The 20,186-nt window shown below is 53.1% G+C and overlaps 5 protein-coding genes across 7 annotated transcripts; 2 read left to right on the top strand and 3 right to left on the bottom strand.

Annotated features, from left to right (window-relative positions):
* Positions 1-1,252: 1,252 nt before the first annotated feature.
* TrAtP1_000623 (uncharacterized protein) lies at positions 1,253-5,388 on the top strand. Of its 2 annotated transcripts, XM_066110659.1 has the most exons (4): positions 1,253-1,958; positions 2,358-4,281; positions 4,342-4,441; positions 4,510-5,388. In XM_066110659.1, the coding sequence occupies exons 1-4, from the start codon at positions 1,945-1,947 to the stop codon at positions 4,917-4,919; spliced, it is 2,448 nt and encodes an 815-aa protein (XP_065966732.1). In that variant the 5' UTR covers positions 1,253-1,944; the 3' UTR covers positions 4,920-5,388. The 2 variants fall into 2 exon arrangements, with proteins under 2 accessions (XP_065966732.1, XP_013946525.1); XM_014091050.2 differs by having other exon boundaries at positions 1,253-4,281.
* Positions 5,389-6,157: 769 nt separating this feature from the next.
* Positions 6,158-7,003, bottom strand: TrAtP1_013317 (uncharacterized protein). Its single transcript, XM_066115864.1, has one exon. The coding sequence runs from the start codon at positions 6,987-6,989 to the stop codon at positions 6,588-6,590; it is 402 nt and encodes a 133-aa protein (XP_065966731.1). The 5' UTR covers positions 6,990-7,003; the 3' UTR covers positions 6,158-6,587.
* A 693-nt stretch (positions 7,004-7,696) lies between these two features.
* Positions 7,697-13,248, top strand: TrAtP1_000622 (uncharacterized protein). 2 transcript variants are annotated; one of them, XM_066110658.1, is made up of 3 exons: positions 7,697-8,732; positions 8,885-12,074; positions 12,140-13,248. In XM_066110658.1, exons 1-3 carry the CDS (start codon positions 8,491-8,493, stop codon positions 12,146-12,148), a joined length of 3,441 nt encoding a protein of 1,146 aa, XP_065966730.1. In that variant the 5' UTR covers positions 7,697-8,490; the 3' UTR covers positions 12,149-13,248. The 2 variants fall into 2 exon arrangements, with proteins under 2 accessions (XP_065966730.1, XP_013946119.2); XM_014090644.2 differs by having other exon boundaries at positions 8,885-13,248.
* Positions 13,249-14,372: 1,124 nt separating this feature from the next.
* TrAtP1_000621 (uncharacterized protein) lies at positions 14,373-14,944 on the bottom strand (the record flags this gene model as incomplete). The annotated part of the gene is made up of 2 exons (XM_066110657.1): positions 14,373-14,702; positions 14,789-14,944. The coding sequence occupies 2 exons, from the start codon at positions 14,942-14,944 to the stop codon at positions 14,373-14,375; spliced, it is 486 nt and encodes a 161-aa protein (XP_065966729.1).
* Positions 14,945-15,078: 134 nt separating this feature from the next.
* On the bottom strand, positions 15,079-17,732 carry TrAtP1_000620 (uncharacterized protein; the record flags this gene model as incomplete). The annotated part of the gene is made up of 4 exons (XM_066110656.1): positions 15,079-15,514; positions 15,645-15,973; positions 16,363-16,459; positions 16,822-17,732. The coding sequence occupies 4 exons, from the start codon at positions 17,730-17,732 to the stop codon at positions 15,079-15,081; spliced, it is 1,773 nt and encodes a 590-aa protein (XP_065966728.1).
* Between the last annotated feature and the right edge of the window lie 2,454 nt (positions 17,733-20,186).

The raw sequence follows: 20,186 nt of genomic DNA, 5'->3' as shown, positions 1-20,186 counted from the left end.
TTTGTCAAAAAGCTTATTTATCCGGCTTCAAGGAGGTTTGCGGGACGCATGAAACATCTGGGGATGAGGATGAGGTTTGCCCGGGCTGTCAGGTGAGTTCACGTTTGTTGCTGCTTGAACTACCTACTCCATCTGTCCGTACTGTTGGCCTGGGGTGTGCTGTCTCCGTGTTCCGAAGAAAACAAAGTTCCCCAATGGAGTTTGCTTCTTGTACGACACGGGGTTCGGGATCTGTACGCAGCACTGAAATCGTTTCTCGTGTCCTCTCTCCCCGCGTTGGTTGCGGATTTGTCTCCCTTTGGGCTCGTGACTATGAAACACGTTGTGATTTGGGATGCCCAAGCACAAGCCATCCGAGGAGAGGAGGGGCGTTTATCTGTGTGAAGTGTCTGTAGTGCTTCCATCTGCGACGCTCCTGAAGATCAAGACAATCTGCTCCATCTGCTGCCCCTCCACTCGACAACTACATACAGTAGTATCTACATGTAGAGCGAATGAGCAAGCAGCGCGGCCAGCGCAGTGCTTGAATGGACGACGCGCTATACGCAGCAACCTATCAATTTGCATGGCGAGATTGCTGCCAGCAATTTGCAAGCATATCGACGCCCAGCTGCCGCGATGGATTCATCAACGATAAATTGCTGGTCCTTGTGTCCCGCTCCGGCTCTCTGTCTGTAACACTGATTTCAGGTGAGCACCGGACGACAGAGCCATGTTAGGGCCTAGTGCTTGCAGCCACCACTAGCAGCCCCTGGGGCCTCCTCGAAATCCCCTAATGGGTAGCATCCTCAGGGGGTTCGCCTGGCGGCGGCAAATCCACCTGCAGCGCTGCTGGGCCCCCCCACCTCGCCCACCTTTTGGGCTCGACCTTGTCGACCTCTGCTGGCCAGTAGCGGGTGTGGCCTTCCGCGCTGGGCCTCGTCTGCGGCCTTCCCCACACAGCTGTTTCTCCATGGCCCGCGACTGCGAGGTACGGCGGCGAGGCGTCTGCGGCGAGGACGCGCTACCTCGCCGGCCATGGTGCGTCGGGCGGTCCAGCGCGTACCCCCTCGTCGCCCCAGTGGTACTGCCAGGTACCGCCGCCCAGCGCCTTGACCCCCTTTGCTTCATGCAGAGGCTCCAGCAGCTGCCGTAACGTTAGCACAGCAGCCGCAGCCGCCCGCGGCATCACCTAGAGCCAGTTGAGAGCTAGCGGATGGGAGCTTGTGCAGGCAGCGCAGCGCTGTAGAGTCGCAGCGGCGGCAGTTACCTGCACCAGTCAAGGCGCGGCCCCAGCTGTTCGCGTCGCCTCAAATCTCCTTCCTGCCCATCCTCGCTTCTCTCGCCGTGCGGCCTCGCTTCTTTTTTTTATATTTTTCCTTTCTATTTTCGTTTTTTGACCGAGCCTCGCGTCTCAGATCACTGCTCGTCTGCGTTAGCTGGGCTATTCGCGCCGCTCCCCGTCCCAGGACCGCCAATTGACTCGCCTGCACCTCCGCATTCCTTCCGGGTGCCCTGAGCTGGACCACGCCCTGACCGACGAGACAGACAAGCCTTCAGCTGCATCTGCACGCGTGAGAATCCCCACCTCTGCCCACCGACCTGCTTGGATTTGACCAACGTTGGCGCATTGGGCAATTCTCCTGTGCGCTCGATCGACTGTCGCTCTGTCTGCTGTCTGGTTCCATCACTCTCTCTTCTCGCGCTCTTCCGTTACTCGCCATTTGCGGTGCTTAGTTGGCTCGCCTTCGCTGTCGAGAGAGAGGCGGCCTAATTCCTCGCCAATCTATCTTCGATCATCTTGTCTGCTCTACCGACAGGGTAGAGGCTTGTTCCGTTTTCATATTTTAATACTTTACGTACTGCTTTGTATTGAGGCACAGAAAGATCCTAGAGGACACCTTAAAACACGATACCCAGGCCATCCCCGCAGCCGACTCCCCCCTTCTCCTTTCATAATTCAGCATGGCTCAGCATAGGTACGTTGTCAACTAAGCATACCTACCCATCACTCCCGTATCGTCATGGGCGAGACGTCTCCATAAACGCGCTGGGACAGCCTGGGGCTGGCCAACGAGATGGGAGTTGGCAAAAAGGCATCCACCCCCTCTTGGACGACCCAATTACTGGGATTGGCGGCAGATTGTCCATACCGCCAAGTGCTTATGTATGGGTATGCTTCTTGAGTGGCGGTATGACCCTGGAGGGCCCTGTCACTCAAGTTAAAACACCCCCCTTCATAAGTATAATATACAATTTGACCCTTTTCCCACTGACCCTATCCGCTCTCCTCGTCAACCTCCAGTGGTGCTGCCACCACTCAATGTCAACGCCTCTCGTCGACCACGGACTTTATGCTGATCCATACATGCGCTTAGTGTTTACTCGGCCAACCAGTTTATGAATCCTGGCCCTGCACCCCCGCCTCCCGACAACAGACCGCGTCTCAACCTGACTCCTAACCCGAATCTCCCAGGCAGCATGGCGAACATGGCAATCTCCCCAATTCGCAGCACCGCGACCTCTACATATACCGGTTCCACGATATCTCTGCCCATTGCTCGCCAGCAGACCAACATGACAGACGGTATGGGCGGCGTTGCCGTCAGAAAGGAGGGATGGGCCTCAATCAAGGAAAATAAGAACCTATTCCAGCCTTGGAAAAACAAGTACTTGATTCTCCGCAAGGAGGCCATCGACTTTCACAAGACGGAGGGCGGCAAGGTGGCGTATAGCCTCCACCTGAAAGACGTCGTCAACGTCGGCAGAGTCGAGGCGGCAGGCACCATCTTCGAGATCAAGCGGAGGGCAGACGGATCATCCAACAGCCCTGGTGATGATGATGGCCAGAACAACAAGGCGCTTCACATCAAGGTCAAGTCTGAAGACGACCTGTACGAATGGATCGACTTCATATACGGCGCTTGCCCTGGCATGGGCGGCGTGAGCAACCCGACCAACTTTGCGCACGCCGTCCACGTCGGATTTGACCCGCAGACTGGCGAGTTTGTTGGCTTACCGCCGGAATGGTCCAAGCTGCTCAATTCTTCGGCCATCACCAAGGAGGACTATGAACGTAATCCTCAGGCCGTTTTCGAAGTCTTGGACTTTTATACTACTGATCTTGCCAAGCAGTCTGATGACCCCTTTGCCAATGCGCCCCCAGGAGCCATGCAGAACAAGCCGATGGGCATGGGCGGCGGCGGCGGCAATGGCGTTGCACCTCCTCGCCCGCCTCCTCCCGGCAGCAGCAACTCTCAGTACAGCCCCAATGGCCAGAGACGCCCAGGCCCCGGCCAGCAGATGCAAAACTCGTCGCCAACCTACACGTCAGCATCCGATGCCGCAAGAGACGAGCAGAGAAGACGGCAGCGCGAGCAGGAGGAGCGAGAGCGACGAGAGATGGAGGAATACAACGCGTCTCTTCCCAAGACCAAGGTTCCCATGGCCCAGCAAGAGATTGGTGGCGGTGGTGGATACGGCGGCGCCGATCGATTCAACCCGTCCAGAGCAGCTCCGCCAGCACCCAAGCCTCCTCAGCAGATTAGTGCTCTGAAGGCTCAACGGCCGGCACCTTCACCACCAACCGCAGGTGCCGGACGGCCTCCTGTTGTTCCGCAGTCTGGCTCAGCTCCTCTGCCCAGAGGACCGGCACCGCTGCGCAACGAGAGCCCCAACTCGCGAGCTCCCGCCGCGGCAACCCAGCAGAGACAGCCTCAAGCTCAGCCCCAAGCCGCTCGCATGCCTGCCCCTGTCAAGCCGCTCAATGTTTCCAAGGTCAATCAGAACCAGGCACCGAGCGAGCCCAAGCCGGCCGAGCCAGCACCGCCCAAGCAGACTCCTGCTGAGCGCAAGCAAGATGTGCGCATGTCGACCATGACAGAGAATGAAGTCATGGCCAAGTTGAAGGAGGCTGTCTCAAAGGAAGACCCCAACCTCTCCTACTCGAAACAGAAGAAGATCGGACAGGGTGCCTCTGGCTCGGTATATGTTGCCAAGATCAAAGACACTGCTGTAGGAATTGCTCGCGACTTCCTCCGTCAACAAGGACCCAGGGCACAAGTTGCCATTAAGCAGATGGACCTCGCTCACCAGCCCAGAAAGGAGCTGATTGTAAACGAGATCATGGTCATGAAGGATAACCGTCACAAGAACATTGTCAACTTCCTCGATGCTTTCCTCCGAAACAACAACGCTGAGCTTTGGGTGGTTATGGAGTTTATGGAAGGAGGTGCCCTGACTGATGTTATTGATAACAACCCTTCAATAACGGAGGAGCAGATTTCCACCATCTGCCACGAGGTAAGTTTTTACATCTTTGGACTTTTTGCGATTTGGTGACGATGTTGACCATGGATTTAGACCTGCGCAGGCTTGGCACACCTTCACGCCCAGAGCATTATCCACCGAGACATCAAGAGCGACAATGTCTTGTTGGATGCCCGAGGAAATGTCAAGATTAGTAAGTCTCTTTCTTTGAAGCTTTTTTCAGCCACGCAGAGAGGAATAGTTTGGCTAACAATTGCGCAGCCGATTTCGGTTTCTGTGCCAAGTTGACCGAGGCCAAGTCCAAGAGAGCGACCATGGTGGGAACGCCCTACTGGATGGCACCAGAAGTTGTTAAGCAGAAGGAGTATGGCCCCAAGGTTGATATCTGGTCTCTGGGTATCATGGCGATTGAGATGATTGAGTCTGAGCCACCATACCTGAACGAGGAGCCACTGAAGGCTCTGTATCTCATCGCTACCAACGGAACGCCGCGTCTCAAGAAGCCCGAGAAGCTCAGCAAAGAACTCAAGGCCTTCCTTTCAGTTTGCTTGTGTGTCGACGTCAAGAGCAGAGCCTCCGCAGATGAGCTGCTAGCTCATGACTTCTTGCAGCACGGCTCTCCCCTGTCAAGCTTGGCAGACCTCTTGGCATTCAAGAGGGGTGCGAAATAAAAGTGATAATGTCTATTGAGCGAGCTTGGAGAACACACAAAAAATAAGGAAGAGAGATGGGTGTTGTCTGAGTCTATATGTTGGTGGCCTCTGTATTATCCCCCTTGCAGCGCCATTCTGGCAGAGCAGTGGCCGACTCCTCATGACCTTTGAATCATTTTTCTGGTGCTTTGGCGTTTTTTTCTTGGTTTGACATTTACTCTACAATTTTCTTGCTTTGTGCTTGCCTGCGTGCGCGCGAGTTAGCACGGCTCCCCCCTTTTTCAAAGATATCTGCATGATTTAATCAAGAGACGAGACCTACGGGGTTTCTTGGGACTTGGATAGAAAGACGAGTCTCGAGGAATAGTTACTTCCTAAACGAGTTTACACGATGGGGGGTGGCTACCACGGCTCCATGCTTTTTAGATGTAGATTTATACGATATAGAACGAATAAACCGTTGTTGTAATGAGATATCAATTTTAATTGTACTGTCACACTTCAATTGGTTTGGCAAATGGCCAAGTGACGACCTATAGTCGTACTCCACGAAGCTGCTATTATTAGTAGCTAGGAGCTACCAGGAAAGAAGACCAATCCCAGTGTGTTTCAGAGGTGCTTCTGTTCAACATTCTGATAGATTGCCCCTCGGTGACAATGTAGAATATTGTGATTGGCGAGATGGGCGGCAGAAGTGTGGACGAAGAGAGAGATGGGGTTACATGGAGAAACAGGAGATGTGGGAATCAAGGGAGAGAGCGTTGGTCAGAGATGGAGCCTTGGAAAAAGCATCTTTACACCCCTTTTTTGCCTTTTTTTTTTCCTTTCTCGGTGGTAAGGGCGAGTTAAAACGACCAACATCCATCATCTGGACACATGTTTATAAACATATGATGATGGGGCCATGGGAGGTTGCGCAGAACTTGGCATACAAAGCAACAATTCGGGACACTTTTGCGGCTCAATCGGGCTCCGGGCATATTTGGCCCGGATGGCAAAGATGGCCCGTCAGTGTCTAGCTTTCAGGGTTTCCATTTTTTTCTGTTCCTTGGCGGGAGACTATCAGTTCCACGCGCGAAGAGGGGCAGGACGGCAGAACACGATGGAAGAGGGGAGAGGAGCGAGAAAATGCTGCGTTGGCCGTTTGCGAGTTTACGATCTCCTAATATACTTTTAGATATTAGAGCAGATATTTATAGACTACATATCGTGTTAGTCGGTGCTCTGGTGGCGTGTGTCCCTTGCAGCTGCGATTGCATGTAAACTACTGGATGCCACTGCAGGGCAAAAGACATGAGACGTCTAGTACCTTGGCAGCTGTATGGAGTAGCTGAACTGCAACTGCTCGCCTGATGACAATTATCAGCCAATGTGGCTTATTAATAAAGTTCCAGCTTTTTGAGGTATTATTGTATATCGGGTTCCGATTCCATTATTCAAACAACTATGTGGCCCCTCGGCGGGCAGCGGCAGCGGCAGGTGAGCTTCGACGGCATATCGGTATATATGGAGTCCAACAAGAGGGAATAAAATGGGCAAAGAAGTTGCCCTAAACTTGTGGCTGCTGGGACGGGAAGTGCGGATCGCATCACAGGCGTAGGGGACGGACTGGAGGCGATTTTCATTACTCGCAACAGCCTAGGCGTTGGCGTATGGGACATAGGTAGGTACATGTATTTGGCGCTGTCAGCGTCGAGAACAATTGAAGGGACATGCATGGATATCATTTCTACGGCTTAGGTAGCCTCCATCACTGTCGTCTGTATGTAAAACATCCAAGCGCTGTGTGTTGGGAGGATTGAGCTTAAACCAAGGCCGGGGAAGGCCTGTCAGACGCTGATCAGTGCGGAGTGAAGCGAGCGAGCCACGAAATCCGAGATGCGAAGACCTGGGCCCCCCCCCCCCCCTAGGCTTGGAGGCAGTGGTGCTAAAGCAGGCTGGCCTGGAAGTACCGGGAGGAAACACAAAGTCCACGGGCAAATAAGGAAGAAGGGAGGACAAAGACGATTGACAGTATAGAACGGAAAAGAAGAGAAAGCTGAGTAAAAAGGGGGGAAGCACAGCCATTGGTCTGTTTTGGAATGCCATCCATCATCTGCTCCCTACGTGCATGGTGCATGGAGGGCTATGCCTACCCAAGCCCAGCGTTGTGTGCTGTGCCCATTTAGCAGTGGCTCCTTGAGTGCTGGCTCCCGCGTTTCAAGATGGCGTTGGGAGTGGCGGCCTTTTGGGCTGATCTCTTGTCACAGCCAGAGCAGCAGTGCTGCCGCCGCGGACTAGACTTGAAGCGGCAACATCTCAGGGGCATGGCACGCGCACACAAGGCAGAGGTGCTTGGAGATGTTTTAGTACCAAAGGTAGGTGTGTGCTGAGCAATTGATACCTATTGCAGTGGTAGGCAATCGTGGCTGTTGCAGCTGGTATGAGCAGTTGAGAACAATAACAGCCGATTACGCCACAAAGGCAAACAAGCCCCAGCAGGACTTGCAAGGTGGTCTCTTCTTTTGCAAGCTTCCAGGTTCTTTTCCCCGTCAAATCTGCTCGCATAGGCAAATCTGCTCAGGCGGTGTATCGTTGATGTGACTGTTGCCGGTATCCGCACCCTGGGCAGCGGGTAGTGCCGCACCAACTCGCCAAATATTCACGTACCAAGCCGTATCTGACGGCGCCCCAGCATTCGTCCCGGTACCACCCCGCAAAGTACCAGGCCACATCGCAGGGCAGCTGTGCGGCGGAGGCAGTGACGAGGCCAGCAGGTACCGCCGGGACCTCTCGACGCAGCGCAACCGCCAGACGTCCCGAGAGCGACCGCCGACGTCGACGTTTGGCAGCTTCTTGTTGCCAGGCCCCGTGGCTCGGCTCGGCGTCTTTTTCCCTCCTGCACCCCCAATGCCAAGTGACGGGCCTGTATATTGATCGCGACCTCGTCTTCACCAGCCCCTCGTTCCAGCCTGCTCCTCAGCGCCATCCGGGCAACGCAGCTGCGGCGGCAATTCCTCGCTAAAGGGCGTCATCCTGGGACCTGGGACGCCGACTTTCCGCACACGAGCCAGCGGAGTCCATGTCCAAATCCTCTGTGCCTGTGTGCGTGTGCGTGTGCCTCCACTCCCCGTTTCTCGACGCTCAACAGAGGTGTTAGTCCGGTTTTTCTCGCAACATCATCTTGTAATACAGGCTACTGGATCTTCTTTTTCCTCTTCTTCTCTTGCCATTTGCCCGGCCTGCACTCCCTTTTTCTTTTATTCTCCTTCTTCGTCCATCTTCTCTCTGCGTACTGCATCGTCATTGCCCTTGGCTCGTTTGCTCAGCGGAACCACCACGTCATCCTGGCCTCTTTTATTTTTTTTTTTCCCTTGACCGATTGGCTTTTTCTCTAGAGACCAAGCTTCGACGAGCATCCACCAGCTCTCCGTTCATCGCATCCATTCTAGACGAGAGGCGTTTTCCTCCCCCGAGAGAATAATATTTCCTAGTGCATTCTAGAAAAGCAGACAGAATCAAAGGCGAAAAAAAGAAAAAAAAAGAAATACAGAAAAAAAAATTTAATTTGTAGCGCCGTATTCCCATGCGGCCACCTGGATAATCGATAATGTCAGCTTCCAGATCCGACCATTTGGCACTCGGCTATTCCTCGCACTCTGCCAGCCAAAACCGCTCCAACTCTCCCTCCGCCACAAACTCTCCAATCGATCCCTTGTCGACCACCGCGAGGTCGGTCTTTGGGCTCCCCGGAAGTATGAATTCGAGCAGCATTATATCCAGCAACACGCGATCCGGGACTGGCTCTCCGTCGCACGAGATGGCGGGCTCCAGCCGGCTGTTTTCGAAAAGGTTCGTGGCACAACCATAGCTCCGCCTCTCCTCCACCCCCCAAAACACGCCACGAGAAGCAACACAGAGCGTTTTTCTGTTTAGGCTCTCAAGACAAACTTCCGCTGCAACTCTCTTTCGGCCAGCTGCTAACAATCATCATTAATGTTCAGGGCTCGCGAGATCCAGGCTCAAGAAGGCGTCCCTGGCTTGCCTCTCAATCCATGGGGCGGGCCACCGACAAGTGGGAATTCGACTCCTCTCCGAGAAAATATCCCCGAGTCGCCCACCGACGGCTTTCCAAACTTTGCTCAGCTGCCCACACCTGAGAGCTTGCCTCCCACCAGGCGTGCTCGAGCGGGTACTGTGCCCTCTCGATTTCCTGGTGGCATCGGTAACGGCCTGCTAGCCATACCTGGAGTTCCTGCCAACAAATCTGCTCGCGTTACGCCATCCCAGAGCCCGTTCAACAAATCGCCATCTCCCAGCATTGAACAGCCGGACAACTCCAACAACGGTAGCAACAACGGTACCTCGACCCTCTTGTCCAGGCTTCGTGCTGGGTCTATGCCACAGCGTAGCCCTTACGCCAACCTGCCGACTTCTGCCTCGCCTTTTGGTCCCTCAATCTTCAGCAGCTGGAACCCGTCGGGCATAGGCCGCGAACGAGCTTCTACCCTGGCCAGCATCGCAAGCGTCGGCTCCAACGGCCCCAGTTCGCCGGCTCAGTCTCAGTTTTCCAGAGAAGGAGGCGGAGAGTCTGATGTCCATATGAGAACTCTGGACTACCTTGGACTTGCTGAAACTCCTCAACCCCAAAGAGCTCAACTTGCTACTCCTACCTACATATCCAACTTCGACATGACTCGGCACGCCAGTCGCTTCCGTTCCTACTCTGTCAACAACAAGGACAAGTACGCTGACGAGGAAGACGACTATGACGCCGATCTCCCAATGGATAGTCAGTATGCAGCGCTGCAGGATCAACTCGCTGCCACTCAGGCGGCCATCCACAACCACAACATGGCAGTCCGGGCCTACGCAAATCAGACCACGAGACCGCGTGCTCGTACCGCGGGTGTGCTGGACACGCCGGGAAGCCGCTTAGTGGGATCTTACGGCAACAGCAATGCCACTGGCTCTATCCCCCAAGCCGAGATTCGCCTGCAGGAAGAGAAAGAGTACGATGACATCTCCCAGGCAGTTGCTGGCATGAATCTGGGACGATCCAACAGCACCAATGCGGGCCATCTCAACCCCGAAGAACAAAATCTTGATGGCCCAACCAGTGCTCTTTGGCTTGGCGGCATTCCCACCTCCACCACCACCTCTACCCTCGTCGAAATGTTCAAGTCTCACGGACCGATCCTATCCGCTCGCGTCCTTACACATAAGAACTGCGGATTTGTCAATTTTGAGAGGGTGGAGAGTGCAGTTTCTGCCAAGGCTAGCATGAATGGTAAGGAAATCTTCCCTGGCGCTGGACCTATCCGAATCAACTTTGCCAAGCCTCCCTCTGCCTCCAACACTCCGGGGCATGATGGAGCATTCCCATCTCCCAGCCCTGATCCCTTTGGCAAAGCTCAAGAGGCAAACAAGGGGGCTTCTGCCACTAGAGCTGGCGAAAGCTCGTCGGCTGCTGCTGGGGCCCTCAACAGCGCCACGCCAACGTTGCCACCTCTGCGCGAAATGACTACGGATATTCTCGACATCGTGGGAGAATTCGGCGCAAATGAAGAAGACAAGGCTCGGATTTCCAACAGCCTGCAGTCTGCAGTACAGTTCAGCGCCTTTTTGGCGGATATCCCCCCAGTTCGCGAACCCACTCACACAAGGGTTCACGACGCCCCCAAGCTGAGAGACATCCGCAAGCGTATCGATAACCAGATGCTTTCCCAGGCGGAGATTGAAAACATTGCTGTGGATATGCTCCCTGAGATTGCCGAGCTTGCGTCTGATTATCTTGGCAATACCGTCGTCCAGAAGCTATTCGACCACTGCTCCGATCAGCTGAGAGATGCCATGCTTGCTGAGATTGCGCCACATCTAGCTGAGATTGGCATTCACAAGAACGGAACTTGGGCCGCCCAGAAGATCATTGATGTGTGCAAGACACCCAGTCAATTGTCCCTGATTGTAGAGCACCTTCGGCCCTACACTGTCCCACTCTTCCTGGATCAGTATGGCAACTACGTCTTGCAAGGATGCCTCAAGTTTGGCGCCCCTTACAATGACTTCATCTTCGAGACGATGCTTAGCCAAATGTGGGAGATTGCACAAGGCCGCTATGGTGCTCGAGCCATGAGGGCCTGCCTGGAGAGCCACCATTCGACAAAGGACCAGCAGCGAATGCTGGCTGCCGCCATTGCCCTGCACAGCGTTCAGCTTGCCACCAATGCAAACGGAGCGTTGCTGTTGACCTGGCTGTTGGATACCTGCACTTTCCCCAACCGCCGGCACGTTCTCTCGCCGCGCCTGATTCCCTACCTGGTGCCCCTGTGCACCCACAAGGTGGCCTATCTCACAGTGCTTAAAGTGATTAACCAGAAGAATGAGGTCGAGGCCCGCGATAACATCTTGAAGCGTCTCTTCATCTCTCCAAACGATCAGGTTCTGGAGGCTATCCTAAGCGACCAAGCTTGTGGATCTACTTTCATCTTCAAGGTTCTTACGACGCCATTCTTCGAGGAAGGTATGCGACTTGAGGTCACGGAAAATGTCAAGAACGTCCTGGTCAGGATCAAGGCACAGCCAAACCAGGGTTACAAGCGACTCATGGACGAGGTCGGCCTTGCCACCCGAACTGCCGGGTCAAATCGTGAGACCAGTACCCACGCAGAACAACGACAGAGACCGACCTCGCGACAGACCAACGGCCAGCATGGCCAGCAAGGTGGCCAGTCTAACAAGGCTTTCTACAACGCCAACTCTGGAACTCCCAGTTTTGAGAATCAGCAGAGGGGTGACAATGTCGATGCTGGAGCCCCCCCTTTTCCTGCCTTCAACCCAGGCATGATGTACAATGGTCAAAACGGCCCTATGCCTCCCGCGATGAATATGCCACAGCTGCAGTATCAGCAGGGCATGATGAATCGAGGAAATCCGCAGATGAACTACCCATACCCTCCGATGCAGCCTGGATTTGGCGGCTACGGCAGCGCTGGTCAGCCGATGGATCAGTATCGCCAGCAGAATATGCCCAATGGCAGCCCGATGCAGCCTCCAGCTGGTGGCCATCCGCCTTACGCCCCGCCCCCCGGCTTTGGTATGGCTGGTGGATATGGCTATGGTGGAAACATGGGAGGTGCGCCCAACAACATGGGCTATATGCCACAAGAGCAAGCTAACGGTAGACGCGGTCGCGTACGTCCCTCATCTTCCAACAACCGCCAAGGCCGTAATAATTACTAACGTACCTCACTTCCCAGAGAAAGTAGACTTTCTTTGACTGACAAACTCATGGCGGCGTTGTACGACTCCAAGTCTACAACCAATGTGCATATGCCTTTGTATTGCAGCTGGCCGGTCAGCTAAGGCACGATTTCTTTTTTTCATCTGCCGCGCGCGGAGTTTGGTAAAAAAATTTGAAATTTGATATAGAGGCCCTAGGCAAATAGTGCTCGCCTCCAGCGGGCTCTGGTCTGGGCAAAATGCTGGCCAAGGATGCAGGGGCTAATGTTTCTACGTCGAGGATTTCTCATTACAGCCACTATGAATCATTCCTCTGTTTAGACCTAATAGCAGCGTGTGCTGGGCTGGTCTCCCACTCTCAAGCCGCAGCGTATAAAGAGACAGACAGAGGCATATACATTATTGTGTTCTTTCTTTCAAGAATCATGTTTGGACGGTCACGGTTATGGATCGACTATTTATGCTGGAAAAGGAAAATATCGGATTCAAAATTTGCGGAAAGCACTGTCAAATTATTCGATTTTTTTCCCCGATGTCTAATGTGATTATATTTTTCGTTTCTTTGCCCTTTTTTTCGTCCTCCCCCTTTCTTTCTTATTTCGTTTCTTTCGGTTATAGCAATCACGCGACGGTTCTGTCTTTTTAACTTTTGACGAGATTCAACGAATGACCTTTCTCTTTCTCTTCACCCCCCTTTTAAGACCAAAAGCTGGAGGTTGTTGTTCACTTTCAGACTTTTATGCTTTATTTCCTTTTTTTTTTCTAGCTTGATAGGACTTGTTTATAATGTCTTGTTCGAATAAGGTTGGATGAAGAGAGCGAAAAGCAAAAAAAAGCGGCGATAGATTGAGATAGCAAGAAGGATATTCTTGAACCAAAACCATTGATTCACGGTATGTGAATGGAAAGGTGATTTGAGTTTTTTTGTTAAAAAGAAGATTGTGATATGAGGGGTTTGAGATGATTTTATTTTTTTGCTTGTCTTATTTTTTTCTCTTCTTTCTACATCTTTTCTATGGTGGCGGTGGCTCAAAGATGAGAAAGATGTTTCTTGACGGCTGAAATGAAGAGCAGTTGTATATTATGACCAAACAAATAAAAAGGGCTTTTTTTTCTCGAACTATAAACTAAATCAATGTTCTGGCACTGACGTGAGACTTTTATATTGAATTGGAAATTTGAAGTAAAATGTTTTTTTCACTTTTACATGACACGGTTTATAGGTGTACAAGATCGCTAACAGTGTTCACAATATTGGCAAACTAGGAGATTACCGTACCCTTTCGTCGTCAAACAACTCGTGTCATTACTGATAGGAACGCAGTCAAGGTCTTGATATATGTACGATACAGCTTCAAATACCATTATTACTAGAAGTCTGCAACTATTTCTCATCTCATTTTCTCTCTCTCGCTCGCTCGCTCGCTTTCTCTTTCCCTTCTCCTTCCTTTCTCCTCTCACAAAAGCCCCATTGTACTTTTTTGTCTCCACCTCTCCTCTGATCTTCAGCCCCAGCCCATCATCTTCAGCTAGTATTTCCCTCATAGGAGGGCACACGCAAATTGCATGCTATCCCCTTTGTTTTTGCTCTCTGTCTCTCTCTCTCTCTCCAAGTCACACAGTACATATAAAATACCGAGAAGAGGAAAAAGTAATTAGGGATGAAAAAATTCACCTTTCCAGCTCGCCATGGATATATAAATTTGCAGTCTCGGGTTCCATTTGTTTTCCTTCCAGCTCTCGCATCAAATGCCAAAAGAATAGATAACATCGCGTATAGAGAAATAGAGAAAAAGGAAAAAAGAAGAAAAAAAAACAAGTGCCAGAATCATATCAGTGTCAAAGCCGATTGCTGCAGACAGCCGAATGAAAAGCAAAAGTCATATATTCTGCAAAGGAAAAAAAAGTTCAATTATATCCTCCCAACTCCTAAATTCATTTTGCTTCTCCTTAGAAACAGAGAGAAATAAACTGAAAAAAAAAAAATTGTGATATGAAAACATGGTGTGAAAAGAGAGCTCCCTCCAATTGGAGCCGTGAGCACTGATCCATTGGGGCTGTCTGCAAGTTGGAAAATTCCAATTCTTCTATTGCAAAAGGAGATAAAAAAAAAAAAAAAGGGCGATGGGATTGTGTCGTAGTCAAGCAGTCGTAACAGTCTATCAATGCCGCAATTCGGCTACCCTCTCTGAAAGCAAAATCTGCATAGATAAATGGGAAAGGAAGCATCGCCATTGTTTCTTTCGAAAATCAATCGAGCTCCATGGTAACCTCTCCGTGGTCCACGGTGGAGGGTGGGGTGGGTTCGGTAACGGGGGCCAATGGCTCCGTCTTTTCTGGAAATGTGTCCACGTCGGAAGTGTCGGTGACAGGTGAACCTCTGTCGTTGGTCCTGTGGGTGACTGAGGTGGGCGGCGGGGCTTCATCGCCTAGTAGATGGCGAATCCTATCGCCCATAGCGTTCATTTGTGCCAGCATAGCACGGAGACCCATCTTATCTTCTTGAACAAGATGACCAGATGCTATGTTGTCCGCATTGGCCTTTGCCATAAGAGCCAGGACATTGTCATCGGCAGTCAACTGCACAGAGTTAGTGACATATGACCAGTATAGACAGGCAAAAGTGCAGGCTTGTGCGGTAGGGCTTTGTGGAGGTAGGTACTTACTAAAAGTGCAGCTGTAAGCTGGTCGATGTTCTCAGACCGACTCTGCTTGAGACCCAAGAGGTTCAGAGACGCTTGCATCTCGTTTACTTTGCGGTCATAAGCAGAGCCAGCAAGCACACCGCCTGAGTCGCTCGTAGGTAGGCCTGCATACGGCATCCATCGCGTCTCATCGTGGCGAGGGCCATATCCGGCACCGCGGTGTCTTAACCTTAAAACCCCCCAGAGTGTTAGCAAGGCAAAAATACATTGTATAGTTTGAGAAGTGAGCCGGTACTTACTGCTCGATAAAGTCAAGGACAACCCCCCTTGGCCTGTAGCCTGTACGTCTTGCCAAAGGAGTCGGGGTCGCGCCAGCCTGATTTCTCAGGCTCCTCAGGCTCATCGCCCCAATCAAGTTCGATGTGGCCGTTGTTATTGTTGCCGCGGCTGAAGACAGGCGAAATGGCCTGACCGCCTTTTAGTTTACGGAAGCGATGCGCTGGCGCCAGAGGAGGCACGTCTCCCAACACATCATCAACATGTGCTGGGCATCGCCAAGTCTTCAGGACAGGTGGCATAGCCAATGGTGGATCGAGACAGTCAATGTGCCAATGAAAGGGACAGGTGTTGCAAGGGATTATTGCTCGAATCTCAGTGGCTGGCTTCTGGCACGCGTGGCAGATGACCGCCTCGCCATCTTCCCTTTGTTTAAAGAAGTCTGGCAGCTCATCGTAGCCAGCACGCTTCCTAAGAGGAGAGATTGTGTCAGTCGTCCACAGGGTAAAAGGAAGTGAGGCTGCGGCTTGAAGTCGCGGCACTCAGCCCAGAGGTCAAGTGACGTTAAGACTAGGCAGCGAACCAGAGCGAAAAGACTTACTTTGTTCTGTTAGTCGTCACTTCTTCGTAGTCGCCATCAGCCCCAGCCTTGACACCCTCAAAACGAGTCTGTGTCTTTTTGGGGAGGCTAAAGGCCCGGGGAATGCTCTTCTCCAAAGCGATGAGAGCGCTCGCAAAGACGCCTTTATAGACGGGCACGCGAGAGGGATAGCGCCGGAAGCTGCATTCATTGCAATACCATTCGTCTGGTAGATGGTCAGACTGCACCATGTCCACGCACTCAAAGTGGAACGAGCGCGGGCAGCCATCACAGCAGACGACATCGCCGGTGTTACCACATGCAGAGCAGTATTCATCGTTGTCGGAGCCCTAGGATGCCCACACTTGTCAGCACAGTTTCCCCCCCATCGTCGTATTACACGTTGCATCATCCCCCAAATCTAGGCAGCGTGCGCGGACCAAAACCGCAGCCACTAAAATGTGCGTGGTTGGAGATCCTTGCCCCCCCTCCTTGCTGTGGCACCCAGGTCAAGATAACCATACAGCGGCTTTTGATCCGAAACAAGGGAGGGAACGACAGTGCGAGAAAAAAATGATGCGTGCAGCAGGCAAAAGCAGACGAAAACCCATGCCTCTTTCGAGACTGTTTGATTCCCACGGCCAAGGTCGAGCACAAGATCGTAGATTTGCATCACCTAACGAGGGCTCTTCCTGTCCACAAAAACACAAAAAGACTTGAAAAATACAAAATCACATACCTGATCTCTTGGCGCACCATTGCTGGTTGTTGCTGACGGTGTCTCGCCGGTTGAGCGAGGAACGCCGGCAGCAGTACCGCCCTTCTTCTTCATTGGCCTGTGATGAAATTTTTTTTAGTAAAGGTGATTTGGTAGTAGTGGGTTTGAAAAGGGTCTCAAAGATGGTGAAATGATGATGAGAGCGATGAAGAGTTATCCTTCGCAATGAAGCATGATAGTTGAAGAAGTGAGAAGTGGTTTGCCATTCATGCAGGTTGGGAAAGCTCTCATAACATGAATGACGCGTATGCATGGCTTCTCAACAGACGGCATTACTCAATGCATCCCACTTTCTCTTCATGTTCTTTTCACAGAATAAGAAACAAAGAGCGTGGAATTGGGTATCTTGAAGCAAAGGTTGAGAGGAACAAAAGAAAATCAAAGGGAAAGTGACGTGTGAGAAACAAGAGTGAAACTCACGATAACTTGATGCGAAGACCCGTTCGCGGCTTCTTTGTCGGCCGCAGCGCAGTTGGCGTAACAGCACGCGATCCAACAGTTGAACTGCCTTCATTGAATGAAAAAGCCAAAGGTGATGAAACGGCGATATCGACATCGTCGCCGATATTGTTGCTGCTGGGCCTCTTGCTGGCTGATCGCGTGGCTCGCGTGCTAACGGGGGCCACCAAAGACTGCCGCGACCTTCTCGTCTTCCTCGCAGGAGTCACCTCGCGCTCCTCATCATCGCCATTCCGTACTGAACTTTCCCGTGCAGTATAGGCGTTGGTGGCCCTTTGAGCATCGCGACGCCGAGTCCAAAACAAGTCGTCGTCATCCGCAGGCATTTGAGCCTTGGCAGCGAGGCCGCCGTCCTTGAGACAAGCCGACTTGCTGTTGTTGCCTGTGGATTTGCTGAGCAACAACTCGGAGCCGGAGACCCTGCCAGGCATACTGGCATCGGTCGCGGATGCGTGGGTGCGGCTCGGATGTGTGGGAGAAGTTGGCTCCGAAGAGTTGGACACGGGCTGCTTGTCGGAGGCGAGAGATTTGCGGCGGGCGCTGGTGATTGGCCGAGATTTTGGCGCATCATGGGACGACTGGGACCGGTCCCCCGTAGTCGACGCAGCAGCAATCACAGTGTCAGCGACCGTGGCACCACCACCGCTGCCTCGGCCACCACTGGCAGACTGGTCGTGCGCAGCTTTGTTTGATTTGGCTGCTTTTGCAGCGGTGTGCTGGAGGCTGGGGCTGAGGCTGTGGACGCTTGCCTCTGGCGACGAGAGGCTCATGGCTGAGGACAGGGATGACTCGCTAGAGCCCGAGTCCCGTCGATTACGCCTGCGCGACGGCGTTCGCACGCTGTCGCCGTGCGCCTTGCTCCCGTTGGCCATCTTCTTGCTGCGCGGAGTGTCGTTGGCATGAGAAGTCTTGCTTCTCTTGGCCGCTCGCGCCTCGCCGCTGTCGTCGTCGGCGTGGTGAAGCAGGAGCCGGGCATACGGAGCAGCCTTGGGCTTGTGCGGAGTGAATCTGCTGTTCGTAGAAGGGGGCACGAAGTAGTAACAGCCCTGATCGTCCTTTTTCCTTCGCGCTTCTTGACCTCAATTAGCCGAGCGAATTCATCCATCGTCTCGGCATCAGCCCTTTGCTTGAACACGTCCTCAATCATGGCCACAAACTCAGAGTCGCCGCTTCGTTCATCGTAGAGTGATCGTAGAGCCCAAGCCGTAGGATAACGATAGTGCATGAGCGCTTCATCAACGGCCGCCTCGACGACCTTGTCTGCAAACTCTGCGTCGTCAGGCTCCCGCCGATGCACGCGCTTCGGAGTAGTCGCCACTGGCTTAGGCTTTGGCGGAGAAATCACAACAGTCGTGACAGTCTTGCCCTCGCTGGTGCTGGCGCTGGCGCTGGAGCTGGCGTTCTGCCGTGCCTGCTTGGCAGGTAGCGACACGCGCCGCGATGGACGCCGACGCGCAGCTCCCTTGGGGTCGTACTCCTCATCCTCAGCATCCTTGGCGGCCTGTCCCCTCCTGTGCGATGGCGCTGACGCGGGAGGCGGCGGCGTGGAGGGAGCGGGGGGAGACGAGGCCCTCGGTCTGGTCCTATGCGCCGCCTGATCGTCCTGGTGGTTTGCGGCATGCGACGATCCGGATGGCCTGAGGATGATTTTGCGAACCGGCTGATGTCCCGGCCCAGCCTCGCCGCCCGTCTTCTTGGGCTTGGGCAGCGTCCCCAGCGGCGCCATGGTCTCGAGGACGCCGTATCTCATCAATCCCGCCTCCTCGAAGCTGGCCTTGCTCTGGACGGACGGCTCCAGCCATCGCTGCATAAACGTTTTGGATCCATCATTGGCGGCAGAGCTCTTGGCCTCCAGCGACCGCGACGGGCTGGAGAAGCGCGACCGCGACGCCCTCGTGTTGGAGGAAATCATGATGTTGGGCCTGGCGAGTCGAGTTGCTGGTTGCCCCCAGCCCTGGCCGCGGGACGGGCAACGCTCACTCTCGAGAAGTCTAGGGGAACAGCAACGGGTCAGCCGCGGGAGTCTGGCAAACTGTGGGCGGCGAAAAGCGCGCGGGAAACAAAACTGTACTTCTCACTGCAGCAACGGCGGCATCAACTATCCAGGCTCGATGCTCGCTTTTTCTCTCTTTTCCGCCGGCTGGACGCGCGTGGCTTGGGATGAGGCAAGGGCTGGCTGTGGGTGCAGGTTCTGGATGAGTTTCGGAGGAGGCGGCCAGGCTGTTGGACAAGGGGGGGCGACCCAGTGGCACGTCCAAGGTTCAACACTTTCCCTCCACCACGGATTCAGAGTTCCGCCGTAGGGCCAGCAGGCAAACTCGAGGAAAAAAATTTTATCGCTTCGCAGTTGGGATGCTTGCACGCATTGGATGGATTTGCAGTGAGGCAGAGGCGGTCTGGGCTGCCTCGGCACATCGAATGGCTTTTGATGCTTGTAACTGCCTCCTTTCAGCTTGTCTAGGTAGACTCATGCTCTGCTGATACTAACGGCAACGCCTCTTTGATCTCGTCATTCTATCCTACCTATTCTCGTATCTTCTACGGCTCCCTCGTCTACGTCTTTTCGCCATCTATTTTTTCCGCCCTCTGCTTGTCCTCTCCATTTCGCCCTCTGTTCCTTTTACCCATGTTGAGGCTCCCTGGACCACTCAGATACACCATCTCGAGTCACGGGTCCGGGTCCGAGCCTGGGCATACCTGCATTAGTTACATGAGGGCATCTGCTACGCGTGAGCCATTATTGCGATATTTTCCCCCTGCTTACTAGGTAGGCATCCACTGCCGCCAGCCTCGCCTGTTGCCTCTGTATGACGAGTAAAGACGGCCTGGTTGGCTTCCTTGGTGTTCGAGTCCTGCCATGGCCTTTGTCCCCGCTCGGCTCTTGAACGATGATGAGCAGCAATCATGCCCAATCATATCGCTTCATATCGAGGCGAACCTATGGGAAACAAACCCATACTCCGCGCTGCTTTCATAATTAATCTCCATGTTGCCCCTTTGCATATTTCCTCTATCTTATCTTTTTTTTTCCTCATTTCTTTCTCATCTTCTTGGCAAGATAACGTCACTTCCTGTTACACTGCCTTCACCTCTAAACAACCGCCGTCATCGTCCTCTCGTATCTCTCTGTGTCCAAGTTGAAATACACGTAGCAAACCAGTAGCAGCAAAAGTTTGCCTTGAAATGAGTTTGTTGTCTGATGCCGGTTATACTGCCTCGCTTCACTAAATTCGTAAGCTCTCTCATCACTGGACAGGTTGCACTTGCAGAAAATCGGCGCCTGGGCTTTCACAAATCGCGAAGCCAATATTTCGTTTCTCTTTTCT

The sequence above is a fragment of the Trichoderma atroviride genome, chromosome 1 (assembly GCF_020647795.1).
Source record: "Trichoderma atroviride chromosome 1, complete sequence".
Taxonomy (NCBI): Eukaryota; Fungi; Ascomycota; class Sordariomycetes; order Hypocreales; family Hypocreaceae; genus Trichoderma; species Trichoderma atroviride.
The sequence above is the reverse complement of the archived record's forward strand: the minus strand, read 5'-3'. Positions and strand labels throughout refer to the sequence as shown.

Bases quoted from the DNA above. Each gene is read 5' to 3' on its own strand.
- TrAtP1_000622 (XM_014090644.2), top strand. From the start codon at position 8,491: ATGTCAGCTTCCAGATCCGACCATTTGGCACTCGGCTATTCCTCGCAC. The intron at 8,733-8,884 runs GTTCGTGGCACA...ATTAATGTTCAG, and splicing joins AGCCGGCTGTTTTCGAAAAG to GGCTCGCGAGATCCAGGCTC.
- TrAtP1_013317 (XM_066115864.1), bottom strand. From the start codon at position 6,989: ATGGCATTCCAAAACAGACCAATGGCTGTGCTTCCCCCCTTTTTACTC.
- TrAtP1_000623 (XM_066110659.1), top strand. The intron at 4,282-4,341 runs GTAAGTTTTTAC...CCATGGATTTAG, and splicing joins TTTCCACCATCTGCCACGAG to ACCTGCGCAGGCTTGGCACA. The intron at 4,442-4,509 runs GTAAGTCTCTTT...ACAATTGCGCAG, and splicing joins CCGAGGAAATGTCAAGATTA to CCGATTTCGGTTTCTGTGCC.